We start from the raw sequence: 26,620 nt of genomic DNA on the forward strand, positions 1-26,620 counted from the left end.
TGCTGCAGTGACCGTAGATGTTGAGCTAATGAGTCACATCATATCTTTTTTTTTTTCCATTCTCTGCTCCATTCCAGGGTGAAATGGGACCCCCAGGCAAGGCAGGGCCTGAGGGGGGCTTTGGCTCTATGGGTTCCATTGGCCCTCGAGGCATTACAGTAATGGGGAAAATGGTATGAGCACTTTTTAGCATAAAGAGAGTTCATATCAGAACAGAGGACATATGGTGCTGAATTAAAACTCCTCTCTCTTTATGTGTGGCTTTCTGTAGGGGCCTCCAGGGATTAGGGGAGAGAAAGGAGATATGGGAAGGCCTGGAAACCAGGTGAGTGTCCCTCAGTTTATCACATAAAGACATGATTTTGAATGTTTTAAGATGCTCATAATCTTGCTTTTTATTTTTTTGAAGGGGTTGCCAGGACCACCTGGTCCTAAGGGTGCTGAGGGAAATGCAGGACCTAAGGCAAGTCCACTTACTACATTTAATTTAATAATGAGTTTGTTTGATTTTACCTAAAAAAAAAATGTAAAAAAAAAACTCTGGAATATATTTTTAAGAGGAAGATGGATGATCACAAACCATCCAACCAAGCTGAACTGCTTGAATTTTTGCACCAGGAGTGGCATAAAGTTATCCAAAAGCAGTGTGTAAGATTGTTGGAGGAGATCATGCAAAGATGCATGAAAAGTGTGATAAAAAAACAGGGTTATTCCACCAAAAATTGATTTCAGAACTTTATAAATATTAACTTATTTTCTTTGCATTATTTGAGGTCTGAAAGCTCTGCGTCTTTTTTGTTATTTCAGCCATTTCTCATTTTCTGCAAATAAATGCTGTAAATGACAATAATTTATTTGGAATTTGGGAGAAATGTCTGTAGTTTATAGAATAAAACAACAATGTTCATTTTACTCAAACATATACCTTTAAATAGCAAAATCAGAGAAACTGATTTCAGTGCGTATTTTGGTTTCATATGTTTTAAAGTTTTGGTTTCTCTTCTATTTCTTTCACCAGGGGACCAGAGGTATGGAGGGGAATATGGGACCACCAGGGACTACAGGGCCACGAGTAAGATAATAATTCCAGAGAGACTGTACTTAAATAACCTTAAAAAGTTGAATACTTTGCATAGAGTGACATAGAGAACATTGCCTTCTGTTGAATCTTTCTGGTATCTGTTTCTCATAGGGTTTCCAGGGAATGCCTGGCCACCCAGGGCCAGCCGGAGAGAGGGGGCCACTTGGATCTGTCGGGCCGACAGTGAGTAAATAAAGTATACCATGGTATAGATTATAACGTTGATTAGATAAACTGTATGGCTTAATACATATTCATACTGCTGGCAGGAATATTATATTAATTAATAGGCATTTCATAATGTTTTATCACAGTCATGGCGTTCTCAATTTGTAGTATGTAATCTTGTAATTAATAATGTCCATCTCTTTTTTTTAGGGGCTTCCTGGAAGTAAAGGAGAGAGAGGAGAGAAGGTGAGTTAAAGCTGTTGTGCATGGCACCATTGTATATTAAAAAATAAACATTTGATTGTGTTTTGTGAGATTGTTTTATTGTACTTTGTTTTACAGGGAGAGCCACAGTCTCTTGCCATCATTTACCAGCTCGTCACACAGGCCTGTGAGAAGCTAGTGCACAGTATGTGATGACCTCACACTGTCTTTTCTTCACATTTTTTGTGTCTTTATGTCAGAGGTTACAAAGTTAATATGATCCATATAGCATTTATAGTGATGCTTAGATCAGAACTCTTACAGTTCATGCTAGTTCTTACAGTGTTCGTATGTTATGTCACTGTGCTTTAGATGAAGTGCTAAAGATAGACGCCTTCCTAAATGAGATCAGTCGGAACCCCGTGCCCATCCAGGAGCCAGTCGGGCCTCCAGGTGAGCCTGGAATCCCAGGAGGGAAAGGACCCCCTGGGCCCAGAGGCCCACCGGGACGGCAGGGAGACCGAGGAGAATCAGGAAAACCAGGATACCCTGGCGAGCAGGGTGAGACATTATATAACTTTATAAAGATGATTATTCAACATTAAAATAAGTGATAAATCAAAATGTGCAGAATTTGTCTCTTTACACAACACATTAGAGATGAGGCTGCAAAGATAATGCATGTAATGTTAGTAAACTAGTTTTTATAGACACTATTTGACCACTAGTTTAATAGTATATGTACAACGTGCTTAAATTGGGCTGGACAATAATGCAGAATCAAAATATATCCCTATAAAAGATGTTTCAGTAATGATGATTTGATTTTAATACACATTTTTTGTTAGCTGGCAGCTACATGCTAGTGTTTCCGAGCCTAACTGAGAGTAGAGAAAACTATGAATATAATACACATATACACTATTTAACATGTGCAGTAACATTTACCGTATTTTTTGGACTATAAGGTGCACCTAAAATCCTTTACTTTCCCCAAAGATCATCAGTGCACCTTATACTCTGGTGCGCCTTATGTATGAATTTTACTGCTCAGGTTGTAAGGAGCTGGAAAGCCACTTCGCTTAGTTTTTCAGCAACGTTAGCATTAGCTCCTTACCGTGCTAGCTCATTGGCCATTCAGAGGTGAGTATTATTGGCCTGTAGCCTGCTGGCATCCCTAACTAGCACTGCCAGAGCAGCATTAGCATTAGCCGCTAACCACAGCACTAGCTCCTTCGTTGTTCAGAGGTGAGTATATTGAACTGAAGCCTGGAAGTTTACTGTGTTAAAAAAGCGAGTTGTGCGTATATTAGTAATATCGCCCTGCCTTACCGGATCACTCAGGGTTCCTTATTCTAGCTCTGTCCGGTGGCATTAGCGGCTAACCGCTAGTGGTTAGCGAGTAATCCAGCTGGGAAAAACACTTAGCATCGCATATTTCTATCATCAATACTTTTTACAGTCTATGTTAGAAACACTTTTCTTCCCCAGATTCCTAATTCTGCTTTAAATCCTCAGGAAGAAGAGGTGCATCTGGAGCTAAAGGAGCTCCAGGGATTAACGTTCAAGGTCCACAAGGATCAAAGGGTTTTGCAGGTATCTAATGTGAATATAGATCTATAAATGTTTTGGTTTTATGATCTATTTAAAGACATTAGTTAATACAGTTCGGGTATTGACTCCTTCATACTTTGTTTGCCCCTTAACAACCACTGTTTGATTCTGTTTGTGTGTAATACAAAAGGACCCCCTGGAGAAGCAAAGGTAGGGATGCAAGGGCCTAGAGGTGACGATGGTAATCAAGGTGCTCCTGGTCTTCCTGGGCTGGTGGGTCAGCCAGGTGAGATGGGGCCCCCTGGAGCGTGTGACAGTAGTGGCTGCCATCGAGGAGACCCTCTAGCAGGTACATAAAAAGGCTTCCTATACATCATCACATGTCCTACTGTGAATAATGCGTTTTCTCATTACATCTTTAATGACTTTACAGAGGATCCATACTTCGGATACCAGCCTTGATTGGAATAACATTGAGAGAACTGTTTTGCCGATCAGTTAAACACTGAGTCCTGAATCCTGAGTGCTTGCTCTCTCCCAGAAGAAGTAAAAGGGGCACTACTGGGTGGAATAGAGGAAAAATGGGCTGGCATGCAAAGGACATGTTTTAAAATCCCGCTCACTGTGTGACACAGCTGATGTAAACGACATCAGACTTCCAGCTTATCTTCATCTTTTAATTCTCCAGGAACTCTGGTTGCCCTTCATTATGTGTCAGTAATTTTTTTCACTTCTTTTATTTTTGTTTTATGTCTAATTATACTGTCCAGTTCCATGAATCACTAGAGTCTTAAGCAGGACTCATTTTGTGATGTATTAATTTCGATATTACAATAAAGAAGGGTCCCTCGTCATTTCATTTACATTTAAAGGGGAATATAGCCATTTTTGTTGTGAAAAGAGCATCTGTTTACTAAATAATGACAATTTCGCACTGAGAATGTTTTTAAAGCAATTTTATCAATGCTGTGGTTTATTGTGTTGTATTTATATATATATTTTTTAATATGTTGAAGGCATACTACCACTTCTTTGGTTTCCCTGATTTACTGCCTCCAAAACTGACATTTACTGTATAAAAATGTGATGAAAGAAAATACACTGTGATCATATTGTAATGTCTTGCTGTCCTTCATAAGCATAATGCCTGTTCTGTTTGAATCTGCACATTGAATTCTTGTGTTACAATTAACACTTTATTACATTTACTGTATTTAAATGTCTAAAACTGAATTACTGACTGTTGTGTTTTTTATATGTCTAAGCTTTTATAAACCACATTTGTTTGTGTGTGCATGTGTTTGTGTGTGAGATAAAGAGAGAGGGAGAGCACAGGTAATTAGTTATGTACCTATAAAAAAAAACAAATTATATTTAAAAGAAATTAATAAAATGTTTTTTTTTTCATATCACATTTGCCTGTGTCAACACATTTTCCTGATATAAATATGTAACAGAAATGTATATAGACCTGTTCTGTTCTGTATATGAAAGTGAATACATGAGAATAGAGTAAATGTTATCAGAGATATTAAAATAGACGCTGTTAAGAACTATTTAAAATAATTAATTTATTTTAGACCAGAGCTGCCCGAGCGTGGCCTGATACCCAACCCAAACTCAGGTCGACATATCCCACCGCTTTCCTTGGATCCTGTCGGGTGGGGCTAAAGAAAACTGTCTGTGACGTAGGCCTACTTTTATTAATGTTATATATTATTTTATATAAAGCTATGGCTTTATAATCACAATATAGCAAAGTTACAAATCAAACTCTGATCGTAAAAAAAGGTAGACAGGTGTGAGGTCCCCAAATTTGTCGGCAATAGACTTCATTTGGAGCTCCATTCTTAACATATAGTTTTTTTTACAATAGGCCTACTGTTTTTCCGTGTTGCACTGTTAATTAACATCACTCTGAATAGATTTCACTCATTAAGACAACTCAGAATCATAGGTAAAAAGATTTAGCACTGTACATACAAAAAAAATATGCAGTCAAGCTTTACCAATAATTGGCAATGAGTCTTTCACATATCTGTAAAGAAATTGTGGCTCGCTCTTCTTTCCAGAATTGTTTTCCTTCAGCCACTGAAGGAATATTTACCCAAGTCCTGAGGATATTCAAGATGTTTTTTTTGGCAAGTGTGAGATCGGCCCCTGTGTTCTTTTTGGTCAGCAGTGTTTTTTGCCTTGGAACTCCCATGGAGACCATTTTTGTCCAGTCTTTTTCCTATTATTGAATCATTAACACTGACCTTAACTAAGGCCAGTGAGACCTGCAGTTCTTTAAATGTTGTTCTGTGTTCTTTTGTGACCTCCTGGATGAGTCGTCCATGTCCTTTTGGAGTAATTTCAGTTGGCCGGACGGCCACTCCTAGGAGGGTTCGACATTGGACCATGTTTTATCCATTAGTGAACAATAGCTCTCACTGTGGTCTGTATTAGATTTTTTTCAGATTGAGATCTTTTATCCAGCTTCATTTTGTCAGACAGTAATGAGGCCTGGGTGTGGTTAGTGAAACTGAACTCAGCTTTCCACAATGTGTGAATAATCACAGTTAATTTATGGGGGGGGGGGGGGGGGGCAAACAATTTTTCACAAAGAGCTGGATTGTTTTGGATAACTTTTCCTTAATAAATAAAATTAGAATTTAGAAAATACTTTTTTATATTTACTGAGGTTATATTTGTTGGATATTAAAGTTAGTTTGATAATGTTAAAAATGCAGTATGACAAAAGAAAGAGAATCTGTAAATCTGTAAAAACTCCACTGTAGAATAGTACTATTTCTCTTGCATCATTCATAAACTTCCCTATTCTGTTGAGTGGGTTTAGATGGCCGGTTCAAAAAGAACAGTAATATTAATTTCCTATAACTTCCAAAATCACATTAAGCAGATAACTACACAGGCTTGTCTGATTCAGAAATTGTTTAGTAGTCTGTTCTCAGCTACAGCTGTCCCGGAACTCAGCCCTGGACTGAGTGTAGGAACTAAAAGCGGGAGCGCGGGTTTCACCGGGCAGCTGTCCGCGCGCACATCCGCCGTGTAGTTCTGCCCAACATGGCAGGATCTAAGAGTAAGAAGAAGAACAGAGAGGAGGCTGATAAATACTCCGTCCTGTTACCGACCTACAACGAGCGGGAGAACCTGCCCCTGATCGTTTGGCTGCTGGTGAAGTACTTTGGGGAAAGGTGAGTGTTAATAGGAGGTGGAAACAGAGCTAATGCTAATGCTAGCCGGCTCAGAGCTGCCAGATAAAGATGAGCTGTCACTGAAGTGCTGTTTACACTCCTCAGCTAAAACACAGCTAATAAAACTCTATATCCATTATTATTTCGACTTCTGCATACTTCACACTTTGAGATTTAACATAAAAACATAGTCATTGAGAGTATACAATTATTATTAGATGAATTGTGGAGAAACCTGAGATAAATTTACAATGGGGTGTTGTGAGAATAAGGTCTTTAAATACATATTAGTTAGTATTTGCATCTCAAATAATTTGAATATTATTGGAAAGTTGTTGATGATTATGGCTTACAACCAATGAAAACCCAAAAATCCGAGTCTCAAAATCAGAAAAATTAGATCATATAAGACCTATTGGTACTTTTGGCAGTGTGGGCAATGTGCCAAGTTCTGCTGGAAAATGAAATCTGCATCTCCATTAAAGTTGTCAGCAGAGGAAAGCATGAAACCATTTTCTGGGAAAACACTGCACTGACTTTGGACTTGATATAACACAGTGGACCAACACCAGCAGATGACATGGCTGTCTAAACCATCACTGATCATCAGTACATTTTGTATTTCATTTGTAAGTCAAGGGACCAATGTCTGAAACAAGAGTGGAGAGACACACAGTCCAAGCTTCTTGAGGTCTAGTTTAAAGTTTCAGTTAATCAGTGACGGTTTGGAGAGCCTATATGTGCTCACATTTAAACACACAAACTTTAAACACAATTGTGACATTGTCCAGCTGTAGTGTAGGATTATAATGTATGATTGTAGTTATAAATATAATGTAATCTAATCTAGTCCATTCCCCTAGTTTCCTATTTATAGCCTAAAACTAAAGCCCTTCACTCTCATTTTAATTTTGTACAGTGGATACAACTACGAGATTATAGTCATCGATGATGGAAGCCCTGATGGGACACTCCAGATCGCAGAGCAGTTACAGAAAATTTACGGAGAAGATAAGATTGTAAGTTGAAGTTTATATCTGGGTTGTGTGGTGGGCTTATGTCATTAATACTTGTAGCAGAAATTAACAATACAATACCCTTTCTTTTGATTTACTGTCACTGGTCATTTTTATAAGTCAGTCTGTGACATATATAGTTATATGCATCTGTTCAAATATTGTACACTATTGCACATATACATGGTTTTTAAATAATCCTCACTGCTGTAGAGTATGAGCTTTTTAAAAATGAAAATGTAATATTACTTATACTGTCCTGAGAATCTAATCAAAGTGTGTGTTTCTTTCTTGAAGGTCCTGAGACCAAGAGAAAAGAAATTGGGTTTAGGTGAGCCAAAATACATTTTTCTTTTTCTTATTGGTGTGACATGCATTTAGATTAATTTGTTAAATTCTGTTAAATTTCTGTAGCAAGTGAAAAGTGGGTTTGAGGTCTGGAGAGAAAACTAAATTGTGTTTTTTCTTTCAATTATGTTTTTCAGGAACAGCATACATCCATGGCATTAAGCATGCCACTGGGAACTTCATTATTATTATGGATGCAGATCTTTCTCATCATGTAACTAAATAATTGCTGCTATTTTCTTATTGTTCTTTATTATCTGATATCTTTTTTAATTGTTTTAGGCAGTGCATAAGTTAACTATTTCTTCTTTACCTGCAGCCCAAGTTTATCCCAGAATTTATCAAGTAAGTAAAAACTACTGTAACGTTATGCATGTTTAAATACAGAGATCTATTACTGAACTAGTTTGACCTGTATTCCAATTGTTTTTTTGTGTGTTTCTGTATTTCTGTGCTGACCACTGGAATTTTTTTGTTGTTGTGTAGGAAACAGAAAGAAGGAGGATATGATCTAGTGTCTGGAACACGGTACAGAGGAGATGGCGGTGTGTATGGATGGGACCTGCGGCGAAAGCTCATTAGGTAACTAATTAATAACCTGTGTCCTACACCACTCTGTTTTGTGCCCTCCCTTAAATATTTGTTAAACCATGTTGCCTATTAACCATATTGAAGCTGAGTAGCCAAAACATGTTTGAAATGTTTCAAAAATGATTAATTATTTTAAAAAGCTTTAATGACAGACCCTTATTTAGACACTGAAGCTAAAACTAGAACTTCACTATCTTCAATCAGAAAACTTGGTACTGTTATGCTTTAAAACACTTTAAAATAACTATTGGGTGCATTTAAACTTGGGCTTGGCTTGGCCTCTTCCAGATATAATCCTGATACTCACTTTTAAGCAAAGATTAGATGGGTTACCGTCTCTGTTAGGAACATTAGTTTAGTTCTTTCTGTTATAAGCTAATAATAAAAACATGGCTTTGAATTATTTGCTTCCTCATAGGTTAAAACTGAGTAAGACTAGCCTGAGTAAGACTAGCCTTTTAAAAGTTTTAAAAATATCATTATATGGTCTCATTTTCTTCCATGCTCTTACATCTCTCTAGCCGTGGGGCAAATTTCGTCACACAGGTGCTGTTGAGGCCTGGAGCATCAGATCTGACAGGAAGTTTTAGGTATGTGGTACAACATGGTATTATCATAATTACTGATCTCTGTGTAAACAGCAGGATGTACTGTTGCTTACAACGATTGTTTTATTTTCTCAGGCTTTATAAGAAGGATGTGCTGGAGCGTCTGGTAGAGCGCTGTGTGTCTAAGGGCTATGTGTTCCAGATGGAGATGATTGTTCGTGCTAGACAACTAGGCTACTCCATTGGGGAGGTCAGTCCACCTGTACTTTACATTACATGGTTATTTTATATCTTGCTTTCATATTGAACTGAACTATACTGTTATCAATTTACTACCATGTTGTTATAGACTATTTAGATAATATACTTCCTTTGTGTTCAGTGCTTGAAGTGGAATGACTGTCATTTACATGTCTCTTACGTGCTGCAACTGACATTTAGTAAGTTCCACACACAGTGGAACACTTGTAAATAAGTGTATTAATATTAATTCACAACTCATTGTGTAAAGGTTACTGAATTAATGAGCTGGAGTGGTTCTGAAGCTATGCAGGTTTCTTATCTTAACTTTCTTATCTTAAAATTCCGCCCCTTTCCAAAATGAAAATTCTGATTGGTTCTGCCTCTGAGTTTGACACTGTATTGTCCCTCTCCAAGATGAAATAAAGATTCTGATTGGTTCTGGGTTTCACTTGCTCCCTGTGTGGTGGAAAGGCAGGTGGGCTTAAGCAAATGGGCTTATCCCCATCCTTGTGGACATTGTGTGCCTTTATTTTACAAAACTGGTGATTTATCAGAGGTCCACTTTATGCACTGTTTGTTAATTCGTCTGTACCAGTCACTACAGTGGTATTGCTCACAGATCATGTTTCTCTATAAACATAAATGATGCTTTGTCCTTTTGCCCTGCAGGTTCCAATCTCTTTTGTGGACCGTGTTTATGGGGAGTCCAAACTGGGAGGGAATGAAATTGTCTCCTTCCTGAAAGGACTGCTTACTCTTTTTGCCACAACGTGATCTGTTACATGGCAATCTGTTACATGTGAATGGTCTCAGCATAGCAAATCTGCAGTCAGCTGATGCATTCTAGACTGCTAGTTATCTTATTAAAGACAAAGATGTCATGATTATGAATTGTAGCTCTTGTGGCACCTTTTGGTCCTGTCTAGTTGTTATGCATTAATTGGTTTTCATTTGATTATTTTTCCTTATATAATGGTTCATTTTAGACAATGGATGAAGTGGTTGGAAGCTGCGCAGGTCCCAGGCCTGTGCCCACATTCTCGTCTGATCACAAATTGCGACCGTAATGCACTTTTTATTGACATTTGTGCTAAAGCATCTCAGCATTTAAAATATTTGGCTTTAAGAGGATGTTCAACAAAAATGTCTAGGACCAAATGTAGATGGAAAGTACAAAAATGCATAATGTATGCAAAAATGAGTCTTTTTGGAGGGACAAAATGAATATTTTCATCAGTTGACATTGTTAAAGCATATATACGATGGTGGTGTAAGAAACTAAGTGGTACAACAGATACAGTTGTATGTTAAATAAGTCTGCATTAGTCGGCATAGTGTTGGAATAGGGGTTTTATACCTTCAGTGATATGATAGAGATTGACTGAGACAATACGCTGTTAATCAATAAACATTTTACATGATTTCTACCTTCCTGTACCTTCATCTGTTCTTCCAACACAAACTCAGTTCATAACCATTAAAATGTCACAGGTGATTCTTGGGACACACTGTAATATGCATTAGCTATGCTTACGATACATTCACAAGGGGACACAAACCCCCAGGAGGTCCAAATCTATAGCTAGATGTAAACCAAGGAACTGCTGTGAAAGGTATCTATCTCATGTATCATGAGAGTGTGGTACAAAGAGCAGGATCAATAAATGCTCTATGCAGTGACATTTAATCCTATTACATTAGTCTGTTAGTGTGACATAAGGGGTTTATTACACTTTCATGTGGAAATTGTCAGTTCATGTCGGTTTATACTCAATAGCTTTGGAGTTAAATATGCAACATTCTATTACAGTGAACGCTGCCTAGATTTCCCAAACATTTACACAAAGCACTCCATACAGTTCTCCTCCCTGGCTCCCTGATGGTGGAACAAGCTACCTACTGCTACCAGCGTATAAGTGTCTCACTACCCCATAAAAACTGATGACTCTTAACAATTAACCACATCTAACCTTATTCCTTGCTCTCCCTCCTCCTTTCCCAATATTACCCGTTTGGCCTCCATCAGGCCCTGCTATATGTTTTACTTTTGCCTTGGGTTTTTGATGTCCTCTATTGCTTATATACCACTTTGGATAAAAGGGTCCGCTAAATGTAATGTAATGTAATGTTATTTAATATGGCCTGAACCATATTAAGCAATTAATAGCCTCAGGTGTTTTGGATGGATGGTATCCATCACTGGTTTTCCACTAGAACTCACTCCCATTATAACACACTTTGGATTATCACCCATTAGCTGTCTGTATTTTATGGAAAGTCTACCAATGTTATAGACACTGGCTTAATTCATTAGGTGAAGACTGTGGTTTATGGTGAAGGCTACGTATGATTGGGGCTCAAATCCAGTCAGGCTCCATGTGCCTAATACCCCAGCACCCAGCACTCCATACACACAGAAGTAGTCCCGGTGAGTTGTGCACAAAAGCGGTACAGCGCCACCACCTGAACTGAGAGCACTCCACGCTGGGTAAGTACTCAGGCACTGTATACATCCGACTCTCTGCGGGGGTAGATACCAGATGCAGAATTGACGCATACGCCTCTGTCCAATCACTGCGGAGCAAGTGGCGCCCCCTATTGATATTTTGCGCGTTACTGCAGCTGGGGGGTTGTTTACAGCCATTCCCAGAACGTTGAGGAAAAAAGATAACCGGCTTTTTTTTGGGGAGCCCCGGTGAATTGCAGGTAAGCTATAGTTATTAAGGAGGTCACTCGTGAACAGGTAGACGGACGCGTGAACAGGGGGACGGCGACTCCTCTCGGCAGCAGCGTCCTAACTCTCTGTCGGCACAATGATTTTTTTTTTTATTATAATCAAACACATATGTCACTTCCGCCCTTTTTCACACGCCATTTTGGACAGAACATGTTATGGATAGGGATGCATTGTTAGAGCTAATAGAGCGAGTCGGCTAATTGCTTTCAATTATATCACCAGTCAGATAAATCGCTAGATAGATAGGTGGGCTTTCGTGAGGGACCAGGCCCCTCTCTTTCCCTCTGCTTCTCTTTCTTTCTGCCTCTGTATCTTGAAGAAAAAGATCCAAAGCTAGCTTAGTTAGATGAGGTGCTGCACATCCCCGGCAGCCAGGCGAGCAGAGGCAGACAGAGGCTCCGGGGTCGGACAGCGACAGGAGAGGAGCTCCCTCTTTCGGCGTGGTGTGTCCGCCCTCACGATCACCGCTGAGCGCAGACTGCTGCCCCGCGAGAACCGAGCGAGGAGCAGGAGAAGTAGCTAGCTAAAGATCCCGCCTCTGGACTCTCTTCTCTGGTTCGCTTTGGGCAGTTTCTGCGGGGCGACGAGACATCATTGCTACCTCAACGGGAACCCGGTTCACAGCCAGGTGAAGTGTGACCGTCGGCCGCCTGAATAGAGTGAGAGTGAGAGAGAGAAAAGGAGAGAGAGAGAAAGAGTGGTGCTGAGCTCGTGTTCAGGGCTGTTAGCCAGCCAGCAAGACCACTGTTGTAGGTAGCTGTGGATAATGAGTCGCTAAATTAACGGATTTCGGTTTAATAAAAAGCGGGCTGAGACGCTAGCTGGCTAGCTAGCTATCTAACCTAACTAGTTAGCGTTAGCTAGGTTAGCTAAGTTGCTACCTTGGTCGCCGGGGCATCAGTAGGCTAGCTAACACTGCTAACACTAGCTGACTGTCAGTAGTTAAAAGATAGCTAGGTAGGATAGCTAGTTAGCTGAGGTGGCTAACAACAATGCTTTTTGGCCTTATTTTAAGCTAAGTTAAAACGTCATAAAGTGTTTATATGTAGAGCGTTAGCTAGCTAACTACTACAATTTTAACGTGACATAGCTAGCCGAAAAAGCTAGCTAACCCTAACTTACCTCTTTTACATGAACCGGTTACAGTACAACTCATTAAACGTTAGCTTGCTAACCTAGCTAGGTCAGCTAACTAAACCCGGTAAGGTAAGCTGAATAAGGGTTGACATGGAAACTAGCTAAACTAAGCTAACCTAGCAAAAGCTAACCCCATCTATGTTTCAAACAAAAAGGAACCCTGCTATTGTTAAATTTAGCGTTAACAGCCACTTCATTTTCCCCCCCTTGTTCTCACGTATTTGTCTCAAAGATGCTCAAAAGAGTGACCTGTATAGCTAGCTTTAGCTAACCGGCAGAAGAAGATTGCTGGCTAGAAAAAGAAGCAGCAGGTAACCTTTCTAATGAAGAGACCGTTAGGGTACGTTAGCTAACCCAAGCTAGCCAAGCTAGGTAATAAGTTACCTATTAGTCACCAGTCACCAAGCAAGTGGTTGTTTAGTACTGTGCTGTCCTGTTAATGTCGTGAGACAACTTGAACAACTGCGCTATTTAACGGTAACGTTATATTTAAAAACTTCTCAAAAGCTTCTAAGTTGTCCCTCGATTGATGTCCTCAAACAAGCCACTTGGACGTAGCTACAGTATCTGCGTTTAACGTTAGGTGTTGGTAATTGCGTGACACTCCCTCTACCAGATTTTGATCAATGGGGTTAGAGACTTTCAGTGCGTGCTAGTGTTATTTGTGCTTAACCTGATTCAATTCTTAATTTAAATTTAATTTTTTCAGTACTTTTATGTTGTGTAAAAAAAATAAAGATTGATTGATTGTTAGTAATTTCCCCACTTGATTGACCTCAGGAGACGCTCAACTGCAAACTAGATGTGCATATTGCTATACAGACACACTTTTAGTTAAGTGTTAGGCCTTCATTGCATACTCTGAGATGTGATTGTTTTCTAGAGGCATCATCAAAAGTGGCACATGATATGAGTTGTGATCCACACACGATGACAGTAGTTTGAAGCTTCTCTTAAAATACATCTTGCAATAAAAACAGCACACTACCTCAGTGATGTCTCCATCCAAAATGACCAATATGAATCCGTTTACTCTAAATGTGGCTATTCTATTCTCATAATGAGAGGTCATCTGTAACAATGACTAAAGTTGTTTTCTTTTTAATGTTTGAGCCCTGACTGATCCACTATTGTATGAATATTCATGACTGCCAACAATAAGCCGGGCAAGCTGAAAATAACCCCCACCCAAAACGGACCACTGCAGACATTTGCACGGTGCCACTGCTGCTGCTTCAATAGGAGGCGCCATTCCAGGATTGCAGTTCAGGATGCTGCACAAAAAAAAGCAAGTGGAAAAAGGGCAGGCTGTGTAGGGAGAGGCTTATATAAGAGCTGTTCTCTAGCGCCATCTAACTCAGATGGGAGAAAGCTGGTGTGGGGAGGAAGGCTTCTCTGTCAGATACAGAGCTGCTGTTTGTTGAAGAGTGGAGCACAGAGGTGCTTGTCACCCGAGAGGCCAAGACCTATCTTATTTAGTTAAGGGGTCAGTTCAGCATATGAACTTTAGCCTGTGTTGATCTTTATTTATTTTTGTTGTAAAAGACCACCAGATGAGGCAGAAGTAAATATAGTATTGCAAATGGTTCTTCAGATGTTGGATTTATTGCTCTCTGGGCCTCCATAATTTGTACATAAATGGAGTAATGATACTTGTGAAGTACTGTTGAAGTGCTAATACATACTGCATTACTTACATTAAGTTTAAGTGGCTTCCATAGTGACTTCATAGTGACAATGGTTTAGATTAATTTGTAATTGAATGACTTTAGAACTGGTGAATTTTAGAATCTTAAAATGGAAATACACAGTTTGAGGTAATGCTACATTAGGAAACAGCAGTACTGTTTTTCAGTGGGTGTCCTGCAAAATGTTTCCACAGCAAGCTCGACCTTTCACAGCTTTAATCTTTTCTGTGACGTGTTGTGTTTACACAGATACCAGTTTTGTCCCAACTAACATTAAGGGCAAATCAAGCACCAGTGATATTGATAAATTAATTTATTTTGCAGAGGCACAACACATGAAGCATTAATTGCATCCCCTGCTCTTCCTTCTGAAATTAATTTTTTTAAGTAGTTCGAACTGCTTTAGATTCTATGAAAGCTGTGTCATTATATTATAAGAACAAAGGTATTGTGCTACCTGCTTTTTCATAGTTACTTCTGAAATGGTTAAAAAGGTATTATCAGCAGTTCTTGAAGTAACTGTCTCTACTGCCCAGGGACAGTGCTAGATTGTCAAGCATTACTTTGAGGATTTGTTTGCAATTAGTGACGAGAGCTTTAGTGAGGTCAGAATTACTTATAATGACCTCCCTATTTAATTTCCAACTCATCCAAAATCAAAATAAGCAAACAGATCCACTGCTCCATATCTCAGTACTGGGGAGCTTTATACCCATCTAGCCCACACCTTGACATTAGGCATAGTGCCTTTGTCTGGAGGTGTATGTTTGTCTGCTGTGTCTTATTTCATTGGTAATACTTCTTCTCTACATGCAGCATGTGTGCATATGCACATCTGTGTCAGCACTGGTGGCTAATTAAAGTGCGAATGCAGTAATTAGAATAGGCGTCCACAAACATTTGGACATGTAGTGTACCCTTTTTAGTTAAATGTATATTTATCCTTGTTGTTTTCTTCTTTCTTGTACTTTTTGCTTCTTTAGGTGGGCAGTATGTTCCAGCTCCCAGTCAACAATCTTGGCAGTTTAAGGAAAGCCAGGAAAAATGTAAAAAAAGTGCTTGGCGATATTGGCTTGGAGTTTTGCAAGGAACATGTTGATGTAAGTATTGATTTTTCTGTCAATGGAGAGGTAGATAAACGCTACAGACGTTAGTAGCTGAAACACTCATCATTGTCAGTTTTTATTAAATAAGCCAGTAATGCAGTTTTAAAGCACATGTGCTACAATGTTAAGTTGTAATCTAATATTAAGAATTCATAAGCATTGGAACTATTTCGGCTAGTCAAATACAACCAAACACCACAAGAATGCTCCCATAGCAGTCTGGCACACTTTCATGTAAAAGGGAATTTGACATTTTTAAAAAGAGCATGTCATTTTACATTTTAAATAAAATCACCAGTATTCTACTTTTGCAATGAGTGAAAGTCTGTTTGAAGGGCACTATAGTTATCCAGACAAAACAGTCTTACAAATTCAACCACTGATATAGCTTTGCCTAGTGCTTGAAAAGCTATATTACCGCTCAGCCATAACATTTAACAGTCTGTAAGGTAAAATGAAAAACATATCATCTTCAGTGAGATCTGTCAATGGGTGGAATATATTTGGCAACAGGCGAACAGTCAGTTCTTGAAGGTGTTAAAAGCAGTGTAAGTGGTAAAGCAGAAAAAGCGGAATCACTTTGAAAGGCAAAATCCAAATCATCCAGATCATCTCCAAAACTGGTATTTAGTGGTCAGTGCCTACCTAAGGGATATTTTACCACTAAGTCTGATTATTGCAGGCTTAAAGGACTAGCTGCAAATGTGTTTGTGCCCATACCTCTGGAATTCATACCTCAAATGGTTGTACTAATGTAGTGGCTGATCGATGTGAATGTCCTTTATCGAAAGGGTTCTTTTGTGATTTAGCTTTATTTACAGATTAAATGGCATTATCTGCAAGCAGCTTGCTAATACTACCAAACATTTTAAAAACTTTAAAAGAGTATTTTGATTTTAGTTAGTATTGTAATTTATCAAGATCATTAATACTCTGTGATTTCTCCTGTGTGTGTGTTTGTGTGCACAGTATATTCAGCATTTTCATGTTTCTATTAATTATTTGAACTAACGAATGGCATCTTTTTTTACTTTTCCCCTTGCAGGACTTTAAAGACTTTGTGCCCAATGAGTTCTACATCAAGAACACAACCTGGGACGATGTGTGCATGTATGATCCCTCGCATACCAAAAATCAAGTGAGTATAGCTATGTTTTCAGTATGCTGGTGGTTAATGACACTCAGATTTTCTTTCCTGTTTTTTTACTATTTTAGGTTTTCTTTACTGATGGTTATTGTATTTTCTCTTTTTAGGACTACCGATCAAAGCCATTCTGTTGTTCAGGCTGCCCATTCTCCTCCAAGTTCTTTTCGGCTTACAAGAGCCACTTCCGTAATGTCCACAGTGAGGACTTTGAGAACCGCATCCTCCTTAACTGCCCATATTGCACTTACAATGGGAACAAGAGGACCCTGGAGACACACATCAGGCTTTTCCACATGCCCAACAATGTGGCACGCCAGAGTCCTGGTGGACTCCAGGGGACGGCAGCTGGATTAAAAGATGGTGTTCGCCTGGACAAGGTTCGAGAGAGTGTAGAGCAGGCTGTGTACTACTGTAAGAAATGCACTTATCGGGACCCACTGTACAATGTGGTACGAAAGCACATCTACCGAGAACACTTCCAACACGTTGCTGCTCCATACATGGTCAAGCCTGGTGAGAAGACAGCAACACCTAATGGATCGGCAGCTGGTTCTGACACTACAGACAGTAATAGCACTGCAGGTAGTAGCACAGCCATTCACTGTAAGCGCTGTCTCTTTGTGCCGCGGACCTATGAGGCACTGGTGCAGCATGTCATTGAAGACCATGAACGCATCGGTTACCAGGTTACCGCCATGATTGGACATACAAATGTGGTGGTACCTCGTGCCAAGTCTGGTCTTATGGTGCCCCCCAAAGGCCAAGGAGAAAAGAACGTCATTGGTGTTACATCAAAGGGTTCACTGGTGACTGGTGGAGTGCGACCGTTGTCTGCTCAGCAGTTGAGTCGCATTGTCATTCCCAAGGGGGGTTTGAACTCCGCCGGGGTTCTGTCTGGTGTTCATTTGAAACCAGGTGGACTTGGTTTGAAGGCAGGGACCAGCCAATCAGTGTCCATTGGAGGACAAGTACGAATTACTTTGCCTGGCAGTTCACATCTCTCGTCTCAAACAGGCAGACATCACCTTTCTGCTAGCCATCTACGCAACGCAGTTTCTGCATCAACGTCTGCTTCCCTTCTGAAGATTCCTCCACTGAACTCACGAGTCCAGGCAGCTGCTGTGACAACTGGCCCTCCCAAGAAAGGAGCCTCTGCCCTGGGTACATCTTATACCCAGAAATGGAAGATCTGCACAATCTGCAACGAGCTGTTTCCAGAAAACGTGTACAGTTCACATTTTGAGAAAGAACACAAAGCGGAAAAGGTCCCAGCTGTGGCCAACTACATCATGAAGATTCACAACTTCACCAGTAAATGTTTGTACTGCAACCGCTACCTGCCGAGCGACACGCTTCTCAACCACATGCTAATTCATGGTCTCTCGTGCCCCTACTGCAGGGCTAATTTCAATGACGTTGAGAAGATGGTGGCACACATGCGTGCATCACATCCTAATGAGTCTGTGGGGGTACGCACTGATTCCCCGCTGACTTTTGATCTCACACTTCAGCAGGGCAACCCCAAGAACGTCCAGTTGATTGTAACCACCTACAATATGCGGGATGCTCCTGAAGAGTCTGTGGCATTCCATGCCCAAAACAATGCCTCACCTGTACCCCAAACAAACAAACCTGCCACCTCACACAGCCCAAAGATACACTCCCCAGAGGCCCCCCCAGAGGCCATACGTACCAAGGTTTCACCGCAGACGGCTGTTCCCTATAAGAGGGATGTGGGTAAAACCCTTTGCCCACTCTGCTTCTCCATCCTGAAGGGCCCTATCTCTGATGCCCTTGCACATCACTTAAGGGAGAGACATCAGGTGATCCAAACTGTACATCCGGTGGAGAAAAAGCTAACCTATAAGTGTATTCATTGCCTTGGTGTTTACACAAGCAACATGACTGCATCCACTATAACTTTGCATCTTGTACATTGTCGTGGTGTAGGCAAGACTCAGAATGGCCAGGAAAGCAAGCCTTCTCATACTACGAGAGTAGTTAAGGCTCAGGGATCTTCCTTGAAAAGGACTGGATTTAATCACAATGAAGAAACTGACCCAAAGAAACGGAAATTTGGGCCCGGGAACCAGACTCACCTGTCTGCACCAGTCGAGCCAAAAGAAGAACCTGTTGTATTGGCTTTGGACCCAAAAGGACATGAGGATGAGTCGTATGAGGCTCGCAAGGCCTTCCTTAACAAGTATTTCAATGTGCAGCCGTACCCGACGCGCAGGGAAATGGAGAAGCTGGCTTCCAGTTTGTGGCTGTGGAAATCTGACGTTTCGAGCCATTTTGCGAACCGAAGAAGAAGATGTTTACGAGACTGTGAAACACAAAAACTTGCTGTTTTGTATGGCTTCAAAATGCATGATGTTACACGGTTGAAGCATGAGATGGAGTTTGATCCTGATTGCCATTTTGAATCCCCCAGTCAGGAACGAGAAAGCAGGACGTCTAAGGATGTCATAGGTCGATCTGCCAGCGCATTGAAGCGATTTCAGGAAAGAACTATTGCTAATGGTGAGGTGCAACAGGGAAACACCAAAGCTTCCCCACAGTCAAATGGTCAAAAGGCCAGCATAGGGAACAACTGCAATGAGTCAGTAAAAATTACCTTAAAACCTCAGGGGCTTCTCAATTCAGAACCCATCTCTCTGGACTCGGACAGTGAAGATGAGAATGTCAAGGCTGCGCAGCATGAAACGGACAGTAATGTGGACAGCCAGCTGGGAGCAATTGAAAGTGAAGGGGATCTAAGCGGTTCTGAACCAGAGGATGCGGTCAATGGTGAAAATGGTTATGGGTCGATGGACAAGTTACACGAAAGTGAAGAACCTAGTGAAAAACCTAGTAAAGAACCTAGCGTAGAACCCTGCGTAGAACCCTGCGTAGAACCCTGCGTAGAACCCTGCGTAGAACCCTGCGTAGAACCCAGCGAAGAACCCAGCGAAGAACCCAGTGTAGAACCCAGTGAAGAACCCAGTGAAGAACCCATTGAAGAGGGTCAGGCGGTGATCACGGACCAGTTAGGACAATCAGAATCAGGAACCTACATTAGCGAGCAACAGGTTTGATTTTTACGTACAGTAAAAAAAAAAAAATGGGACATTTCATTTGTTACATTTGCCAGACACCAACAACGCTGCCTCACTTGAATTTTGAACTTGGACTTTGATCAAAGGCAGCAGTGGGATATGCTTTCCCAAACTTCCTGAAGCCATTTTCAAGGGCATAAAAGTAAACATTTTTGATATGTGAAAATGACTGCTAAATTACTGAACTGAAGGGTAAGAAACGACTTTTCCTCACAGTAGGGGACAAAAAACACTGAAAATGCACCAAACCCTAAAATATCTTTTGCCTTCAGTTTGTTTTTTGAGAGGTTCACATACGTACGTAATGTTTGTTTAGCCACGGCTGTGTGGCAGGATGAGTGTTCATTAGGATTACAGGTATTCTTGAACTTCATGTAATCATATAGAATAGTTAGTGTATATTTGTACAGTCTTTTAGATATGTCTAAGGAGATGTTGGTGTAGGTGTATTCAGAGATTTGCTATTCATTTTGTGCTCACGTTAGATGGTCATATGTTCTACATTGGTTCACTTAATGGATGTGACTTTTGGTGGCTATTCCTGGTTATTTTTTAACAAACTATAGCATTTTGCTAAGTAAAATATCTATATATCAAATGCAAATTAATATTAACATTATCTCTTGCTTTTTATTTGTACTGTTTATAACTAAAGTATTCCTTTTTTACATTTGCCATGACATACCTTACGTTCCACTGTAGAGAGGAGTCCCCTGACACCCTGCCTGTTCCGAGGTCAGAGCGAAGAGCAGTTTGACTGATTGCCGTGGCGCTGTGCTTTGTAGTTTAATTGTGTTCAGTTCAGCTCCTCCTGAACAGGACTTTCTTTCTGACTTCCCTTTTTTTTTTATTGGTTTCTTCCATGAATGGACTCTTGCTACTGACTGGTGCACAGAGAGCGTTCACCATCGACCTGACTTTGTTGTCTGTATGTTTTAATTTGTGACCTGAATTTTATGTTTGTATGTTTTTGTTTGTTTATTTGTCACTTAAAGAATTTCGGAATAATAAAGTGCTGTATTGTGCTTCTCATCGTGGTTTCCAGCACCTGCCCTACGTCTACTGGGGGCTGTCTAGATTATTTATCCCAACCTATTTGACCTCATGAGAAAAATATCTGATTAAATTCTTTACATCGTGTTTATGATAATTAAACACTCCCTTGAATTTTCTGCAATTCTCAATAATGAGTCCAAGTCCATTCCAGTCTAAGGGTACATTTACTCCGCAGGTAAAGTAGTTGTTCATGCTAACTTTTTAATGTATCTGAAATTTATCTAAACAGTTCACCCTCCTAAAGTGACACGCACACAGAAAAGTACAAAGCCTAGTGAAGTTTCGGTATTATCTTCTCCAGCCTCACAGAAGCTATCAATGAGTTCCAGTGGCCACAGCGGTGTTAGAGCTTGCTGTCATATAGGCATCCTTTGATGCTACAGCTATGTCCTCCTGTGGTAGTATTTCTAATTTCTTAAGAAACATGGAGCAGGAGTGATCTTGGCCTTCTTATTTAGTTTAAGCAGAAACATCACCCTAATTTATTGAGTTCTGTTGCCTCACTCACTGCTGTTACCCAATATCCATTTTACAGTAAATCAACTTAAATGTTATATAGTTAAAGCATAATTTATGATCTGACTGTTAAGTAAGAATTGTACTGCATATCCAAATTCAACACCATGACCTAAATTAGAATTCAGTGTGTATTTTTGCTTGAAGATTTTGTTTTGACTGTTATATACATTTTTTTTAATGGCATGCGATAAGCAAATGTTTTAGCGCACTTTATCACAGCACATTTTATTGATTTTCTAAATGAACAAATTCTCTACAGGAAACAACTTTTTGCAATATTTTAAGCACATTCAATATTTATTATTAATTTCATAATCTGTGAGGGGGAATACGTAATTTTTTAAAAATAAATTAATACATTACAGTACTTTGACTAGGATGCCGATACTTGGCATTAAATTCTGTAACTAATCATGACTGGATATTCTAGACTTTCATGACTGAAATCCTAGTAACTGTCAAGTGATATGCCACAGTTACACTTTATTAAAATAAATTAAATTACATGCATTTTGTTATTCAATACATTAATTCAGTTTATATTTCATACTTAAAACAGCATGGTGGTGGTGGGTATATGTCTCTCATTATCAGTGCTAATCATTTTATGGATTCAGATGTCATAGCCATGAAAAGAAAGATGTCAGGGAAGATGGGTAAATTGTGTCCAGCATAGAAACAATCAAAACTAATTATTGGTATTAACTTCTTCAAAATGTGCCAAGAAAACACTTTTCCACACTATTACAGCACCTCCACTAGTAGTGGGGGCGCTGTATATAAATGTATAAATGTTATAATATTTACTAGTGTCTAATAATGGTATGGTTACCTTTACAATAGGTATATATTAACAGCTCTCTAACTAACTAAACAACAGTCAAGTTGCCCTGTTAAAATGAATCAGCTGCTTAACTTGACATGACTTGTCATCTTTTTCATTACAAGATTTTTTTTTCTGGTCACCTCTTGTTGCCAAATTACCCGAATAAATAAGTCCCCATGGATTGATTCTGATTGCTACCATCTATGTGCCAGAGCATAAATCAAGATTCATCACACTAGGCCAGGCAATATTAGGCTTATTATTTTGGGGTGGCTGCAGGGTTTTGTTTTACATTTTAGCAGAAATACCTAAGCTTAGTTTGAAGACTGACCGAATGAATAAACAAGGAAAAACAGGTGTACTGTTTGTTTGGCTATGTTATCCCAGCATTCAACTCTGTTTTCAGCTTTTTTGCTCATCACTTTACAAATGTAGGAGTGAGTGGTTACTTAACGTATTTTATAAAAGTTATTTAAACTATTCTTTAAGGACTTTTCTTCAAGTCTAGTGACTCCTGGTCTCTTAAGTGATAATCTCAGGAAATCATCAGCTTTAGAAATACTTAAAACAAGCCCATCTGGTGGCCAACAATTATGCTGTGCTTAAAATCAGCTCAATCACATTTCTTTCGATTCTGATGGTCGATATGATGTGACATATCTGCAAGGTTTTAGAGACTCCCCTGCTGCCATATGATTGGCTGATGATTGGATAATTCTGTGAGTGAGTAGGTATACAGGATTTCGTAATAAATTGCTCAGAGAGTGTATGTGACCTAATAAAAACAGTTGCTAGCATAGTCCTGATCAAAAATAGGAAGATCTGATGTTGAAGTTTCTGTACTGTTAAGGTTAATATTCTATCAATTTCTTTTTGTATTGCTTTTTGATTATGCTTAGTTGGGGCAAGATAGTTATGTCCTGTAGTTTCTGAACTGCACTTGGTTCTGTAGACTTATGTTTGCTCTCTTTGCAGTGAGAGAGAGGCCTCAAAATGGAGGGAAAGTCTGAGACTATCCTCCCTCCCCCTCCCTCTCGCTCTGATCTGCTGTGCTAGTCTGAGAGAAAGAGAGAGAGAGAGAGTGCACTATGTGTTGTGCGCGTGCATGTGTGTGAGTGGAGGGAAAGGAGGCTCTGAGGAGGCCTTGCTGGCTGATGGAGGTCCTTGCAGCCCTGTCCGCAGAGCAGTAGTGATGTGGGGGAGGGGAGGCAGTGAGGAGCCCACAGTGGATGCGCTATACTGCCTCCTGTTGTCGGATAAGAAAACTCCTGACAGGGGTGGGTGTGGGTACTAAGCATTTTGGATTATATAGTACAGTGTTTTTCTCTCTGAGGGAAGTTTATGTCAGTACTGTTATCACAACACTGAATTTGGTCATAACCTACATGGAATCAGTAACTAATGTTATTAAGTTCTGAATGTAAACTTGACCAATTTTTAGCCAGTGTAATGAAGGAAAGCACTTTTCACACCCCAAATTGGGCCATGAGTTGGTTAACCACTCACATCCGTAAAGGTCCAGTGTGGCTGCAGGTTTTCATAAAAAAAAAAAAAAAAAAACAGTGTTAAAATATGTTGGTACTCGGCTGTTCTGAAGATCGAAGACCTTTCCTTTCTGTTTTTAAAGAAATGTTGAATTTGGAAACCAGAGCATGCACAGCCTTCTCATTAGTAGGCCTGCCCTATTCTTCCTAAACAAGTGTCCCAGACTGCCTTCATTGAGTTTACAATGCCATATAAAGAACCAGAAGCAAAGAGTGTTTTTTCACTGGATACCCAGTTTGTCCAGTAAATGTAATGCTTCAACAGGACAATAGCAATGTATTTTATTACCAAACAATTGAGAGGAACCCAAAGCTACTACAGTCCAGTGTAATCCCTGAGCTTCTGCAAGAAAATCAGCACACAAATGTGATGATTAAAAAAAAGGAAACTAATGTTTTAAACAATATCTCAACTCAATCCAGACCATAAAATAAATGATACAAGAGCGGTTACGAAGAGTAGTTACGAAATGAAACCTTAAACTGTAAATCTTATGATATAGCAGAATAACATTTTAAAAACTGATTTCTGGAGAACATAAAAAGGCAATATTAGCACAGAGAAAACAACTGTTGGAATTTAACACTGGAGATGGAAAGACAGTTTAGGGTAGAAAAAAAAAGAGATGGAAAATGGATTTATATATATCTTATTTAAACGTTTATTTATATACCTTATTTAAAGGTTTACACCCCATGAAAACCCAAAAATCTGTGGCTCAGAAAATTTGAATATTATATAATACTAATTGGTTCTTTTGGCAGTGTGGCCAGTGTGCCAAGTCCTGCTAGAAAATGAAATCTGCATCTCCTTAAAAGTAGTCAGCAGGGAGAAGCATGAAGTACACTGACATTGAACTTGATAAAACACAGTGGACCAACACCAGCAGATAACATGACTCTCCAAACATCATTGACCATCAGTGAATTTTACATTTCATTTGGAAATGAAGGGATCAGAGTCTGGAGGAAGAGTGGAGAGACACTCAGTCCAAGCTGCTTGAGGTCTAGTGTGAAGTTTCCACCAATCAGTGATGGTTTGGAGAGACATGTCATCTGCAGGTGTTCAAAAGTCCAAAATCAGTGCAGTATTTTTTTTTTTTTAAATCTGACAGCACGTTTCCCTCTGCTGACAACTTTTATGGAGGTGTGGATTTCATTTTCCAGCAGGACTTGGCACACTGCCCACACTGCCAAAAGTATCAATTGGTCTTATAATAATAATTAAAATTTTAACCCATAACCGAATCACTGAAAAAAAGTAACTTTTCACTGATATTCTTTTTATTTGAGATGCACTAGCATGTTTCTAATACACCTTTTATTAAGTACTAAGTCCTCTTTTTTATTAAGCTTTCTTTTCCTTTTCATTTTTGGAGTGATGTACTTTGTTCAACCCTGCACTTTTCTGAATGAAGTGTAATACTTGAATAAATACTTACTATAATATAGCTATACAATGACTACAGTGATATAATGTGTGTTTGTGTGTGTGTATATATATATATATATATATATATATATATATATATATATATATATATATATATATATATATATATATATACTGTTCTGTTTACTGTTACTGTACCATCTAGAGGTGTAAGTCTTTTTATTCTCTTTTAGCCATTAGATGGCAGTGTTACACCATCAGTAAAGCAGAGGAACTAGTCTCTGATCAGTTGTAGAAATGTTCAGCTTGTTCTCATCAGTGTCTGTGGGAACAGTAGGATGTGGTTGAGGTATTATTAACACTCTGAAAGTTGAGCACGGAGAAGGTTGTAACAGTCCAGTGCTCAGGTCGTGTGAGCAGTAGCAGCTGATTTACTGTCAGCTCCTTATTTCTCTCTGGGCCTGATGTAATACCTTGACTACAAGCTCAGTAATAGCTCACTGCTAAAAGTGCCTGTTAGTACAATTACAAAGTGCAGTCATTCACTGCTTTAATGAGGTTTTTACTTGGTTGACTCCAGGGTTGGATAATGGTCTTGTAAGACGTTCTGAGTTTAAATGTCTTTGGATCTTTTCATATCCTCTTAATTAGGTAACTGGAGACCATTTGACTAAGAAGTGCCCGGCTCTATTCACATTCACTATGTGGACAAAAAGTATTGAAGCAGTCATTGTTTCCACCACAATATAATTGACCCTTCCTCACTGTCAGAAGATAACAGAATGATGTATGCCAAAATGGTAAATCTCTCAAAAATGTATTATATAATGTTTGTTACATATAAATTGCTGTATGTTGGCTTTTGCCTACGGAGCACCTAATGTGACATTGTGTAAAAAACACAATTAAGGTGTGGGCATGAGTTAATTAAATATAGCTCCTTTAATCCAAGGATAATCTTTAGTAAGAAATGGAGAGTGAATTAGTTTCTTTTTATTTTCATCTTGGAATGAATTATGGAGATATTTTGGAGTCTCTTGCAGTGAGACATGGCATAATTCTAAGTAAAAGACACTAGTAATTCTCATACTAAAAGCTGATTGGCTCAGACGCAGACAGTACGCAGACCTATTTACCTTCTTTAGGCAGTCATATTGTGCACAAGCCCTGAGAGCTGCTTGCTTTGTTAGCTGTGAAACAAAAGGGACTTTTGGCCACACCTTAATGGCAACAATTGAATTAACTTGTTTCCACACCTTAATAAGTCGTGGCCATGCCTTAATGCCACACATTTTTTTTTTGCATAAAGTCACCAAGGGGCTCCGTAGTTACCCACCTACACTGAGCTGAGTACTTGTCAAACCAAATCTTAATGCATATTAATTCACATGCTTTGTGACAATGCCTGTATCGATTTAA

General features: G+C 39.4%; 3 protein-coding genes and 1 long non-coding RNA gene across 5 annotated transcripts in view; 3 read left to right on the top strand and 1 right to left on the bottom strand.

The window, feature by feature from the left end:
- Positions 1-4,240, top strand: part of LOC103043212 (collagen alpha-1(XX) chain) — a 41,120-nt gene extending 36,880 nt beyond the window's left edge. The window contains exons 32-42 of the mRNA XM_049462765.1: positions 78-173; positions 272-325; positions 410-463; positions 1,019-1,072; positions 1,193-1,264; positions 1,460-1,495; positions 1,592-1,658; positions 1,826-2,014; positions 2,972-3,049; positions 3,198-3,356; positions 3,441-4,240. Coding sequence (XP_049318722.1) covers positions 78-173; positions 272-325; positions 410-463; positions 1,019-1,072; positions 1,193-1,264; positions 1,460-1,495; positions 1,592-1,658; positions 1,826-2,014; positions 2,972-3,049; positions 3,198-3,356; positions 3,441-3,469 — 888 coding nt within the window. The 3' untranslated portion in view covers positions 3,470-4,240. The remainder of the gene's footprint in view (positions 1-77; positions 174-271; positions 326-409; positions 464-1,018; positions 1,073-1,192; positions 1,265-1,459; positions 1,496-1,591; positions 1,659-1,825; positions 2,015-2,971; positions 3,050-3,197; positions 3,357-3,440) is intronic.
- A 1,785-nt stretch (positions 4,241-6,025) lies between these two features.
- dpm1 (dolichyl-phosphate mannosyltransferase subunit 1, catalytic) lies at positions 6,026-10,377 on the top strand. The gene is made up of 9 exons (XM_007249845.4): positions 6,026-6,204; positions 7,124-7,223; positions 7,518-7,551; positions 7,706-7,782; positions 7,888-7,913; positions 8,055-8,150; positions 8,681-8,749; positions 8,843-8,957; positions 9,620-10,377. Exons 1-9 carry the CDS (start codon positions 6,074-6,076, stop codon positions 9,722-9,724), a joined length of 753 nt encoding a protein of 250 aa, XP_007249907.1. The 5' UTR covers positions 6,026-6,073; the 3' UTR covers positions 9,725-10,377.
- Positions 10,378-10,761: 384 nt separating this feature from the next.
- Positions 10,762-20,895, top strand: adnpb (activity-dependent neuroprotector homeobox b). Of its 2 annotated transcripts, none has more exons than XM_007249847.4 (4): positions 10,762-11,656; positions 15,496-15,612; positions 16,664-16,756; positions 16,873-20,895. In XM_007249847.4, exons 2-4 carry the CDS (start codon positions 15,505-15,507, stop codon positions 19,840-19,842), a joined length of 3,171 nt encoding a protein of 1,056 aa, XP_007249909.3. In that variant the 5' UTR covers positions 10,762-11,656; positions 15,496-15,504; the 3' UTR covers positions 19,843-20,895. The 2 variants fall into 2 exon arrangements, with proteins under 2 accessions (XP_007249909.3, XP_007249908.3); XM_007249846.4 differs by lacking the exon at positions 10,762-11,656 and adding an exon at positions 11,709-12,315.
- LOC125780531 (uncharacterized) lies at positions 11,825-13,386 on the bottom strand. Its single transcript, XR_007423762.1, has 2 exons — positions 13,209-13,386; positions 11,825-12,337 (listed from the first exon to the last, which is right to left on the bottom strand). It is a non-coding gene; the product is annotated as an uncharacterized LOC125780531 (long non-coding RNA).
- Positions 20,896-26,620: the final 5,725 nt, after the last annotated feature.

The sequence above is a fragment of the Astyanax mexicanus genome, chromosome 13, assembly GCF_023375975.1.
Source record: "Astyanax mexicanus isolate ESR-SI-001 chromosome 13, AstMex3_surface, whole genome shotgun sequence".
In the NCBI taxonomy this organism is placed as follows: domain Eukaryota; kingdom Metazoa; phylum Chordata; class Actinopteri; order Characiformes; family Acestrorhamphidae; genus Astyanax; species Astyanax mexicanus.

Excerpts from the sequence above, each read along its gene's own strand:
- dpm1 (XM_007249845.4), top strand. The coding sequence starts at position 6,074 with ATGGCAGGATCTAAGAGTAAGAAGAAGAACAGAGAGGAGGCTGATAAA. Across the intron at positions 7,552-7,705 it reads AGAAAAGAAATTGGGTTTAG|GAACAGCATACATCCATGGC; the intron begins GTGAGCCAAAAT and ends TATGTTTTTCAG. Across the intron at positions 8,750-8,842 it reads GATCTGACAGGAAGTTTTAG|GCTTTATAAGAAGGATGTGC; the intron begins GTATGTGGTACA and ends TTATTTTCTCAG.
- adnpb (XM_007249847.4), top strand. The coding sequence starts at position 15,505 with ATGTTCCAGCTCCCAGTCAACAATCTTGGCAGTTTAAGGAAAGCCAGG. Across the intron at positions 15,613-16,663 it reads TTTGCAAGGAACATGTTGAT|GACTTTAAAGACTTTGTGCC; the intron begins GTAAGTATTGAT and ends TTCCCCTTGCAG. Across the intron at positions 16,757-16,872 it reads CCTCGCATACCAAAAATCAA|GACTACCGATCAAAGCCATT; the intron begins GTGAGTATAGCT and ends TTCTCTTTTTAG.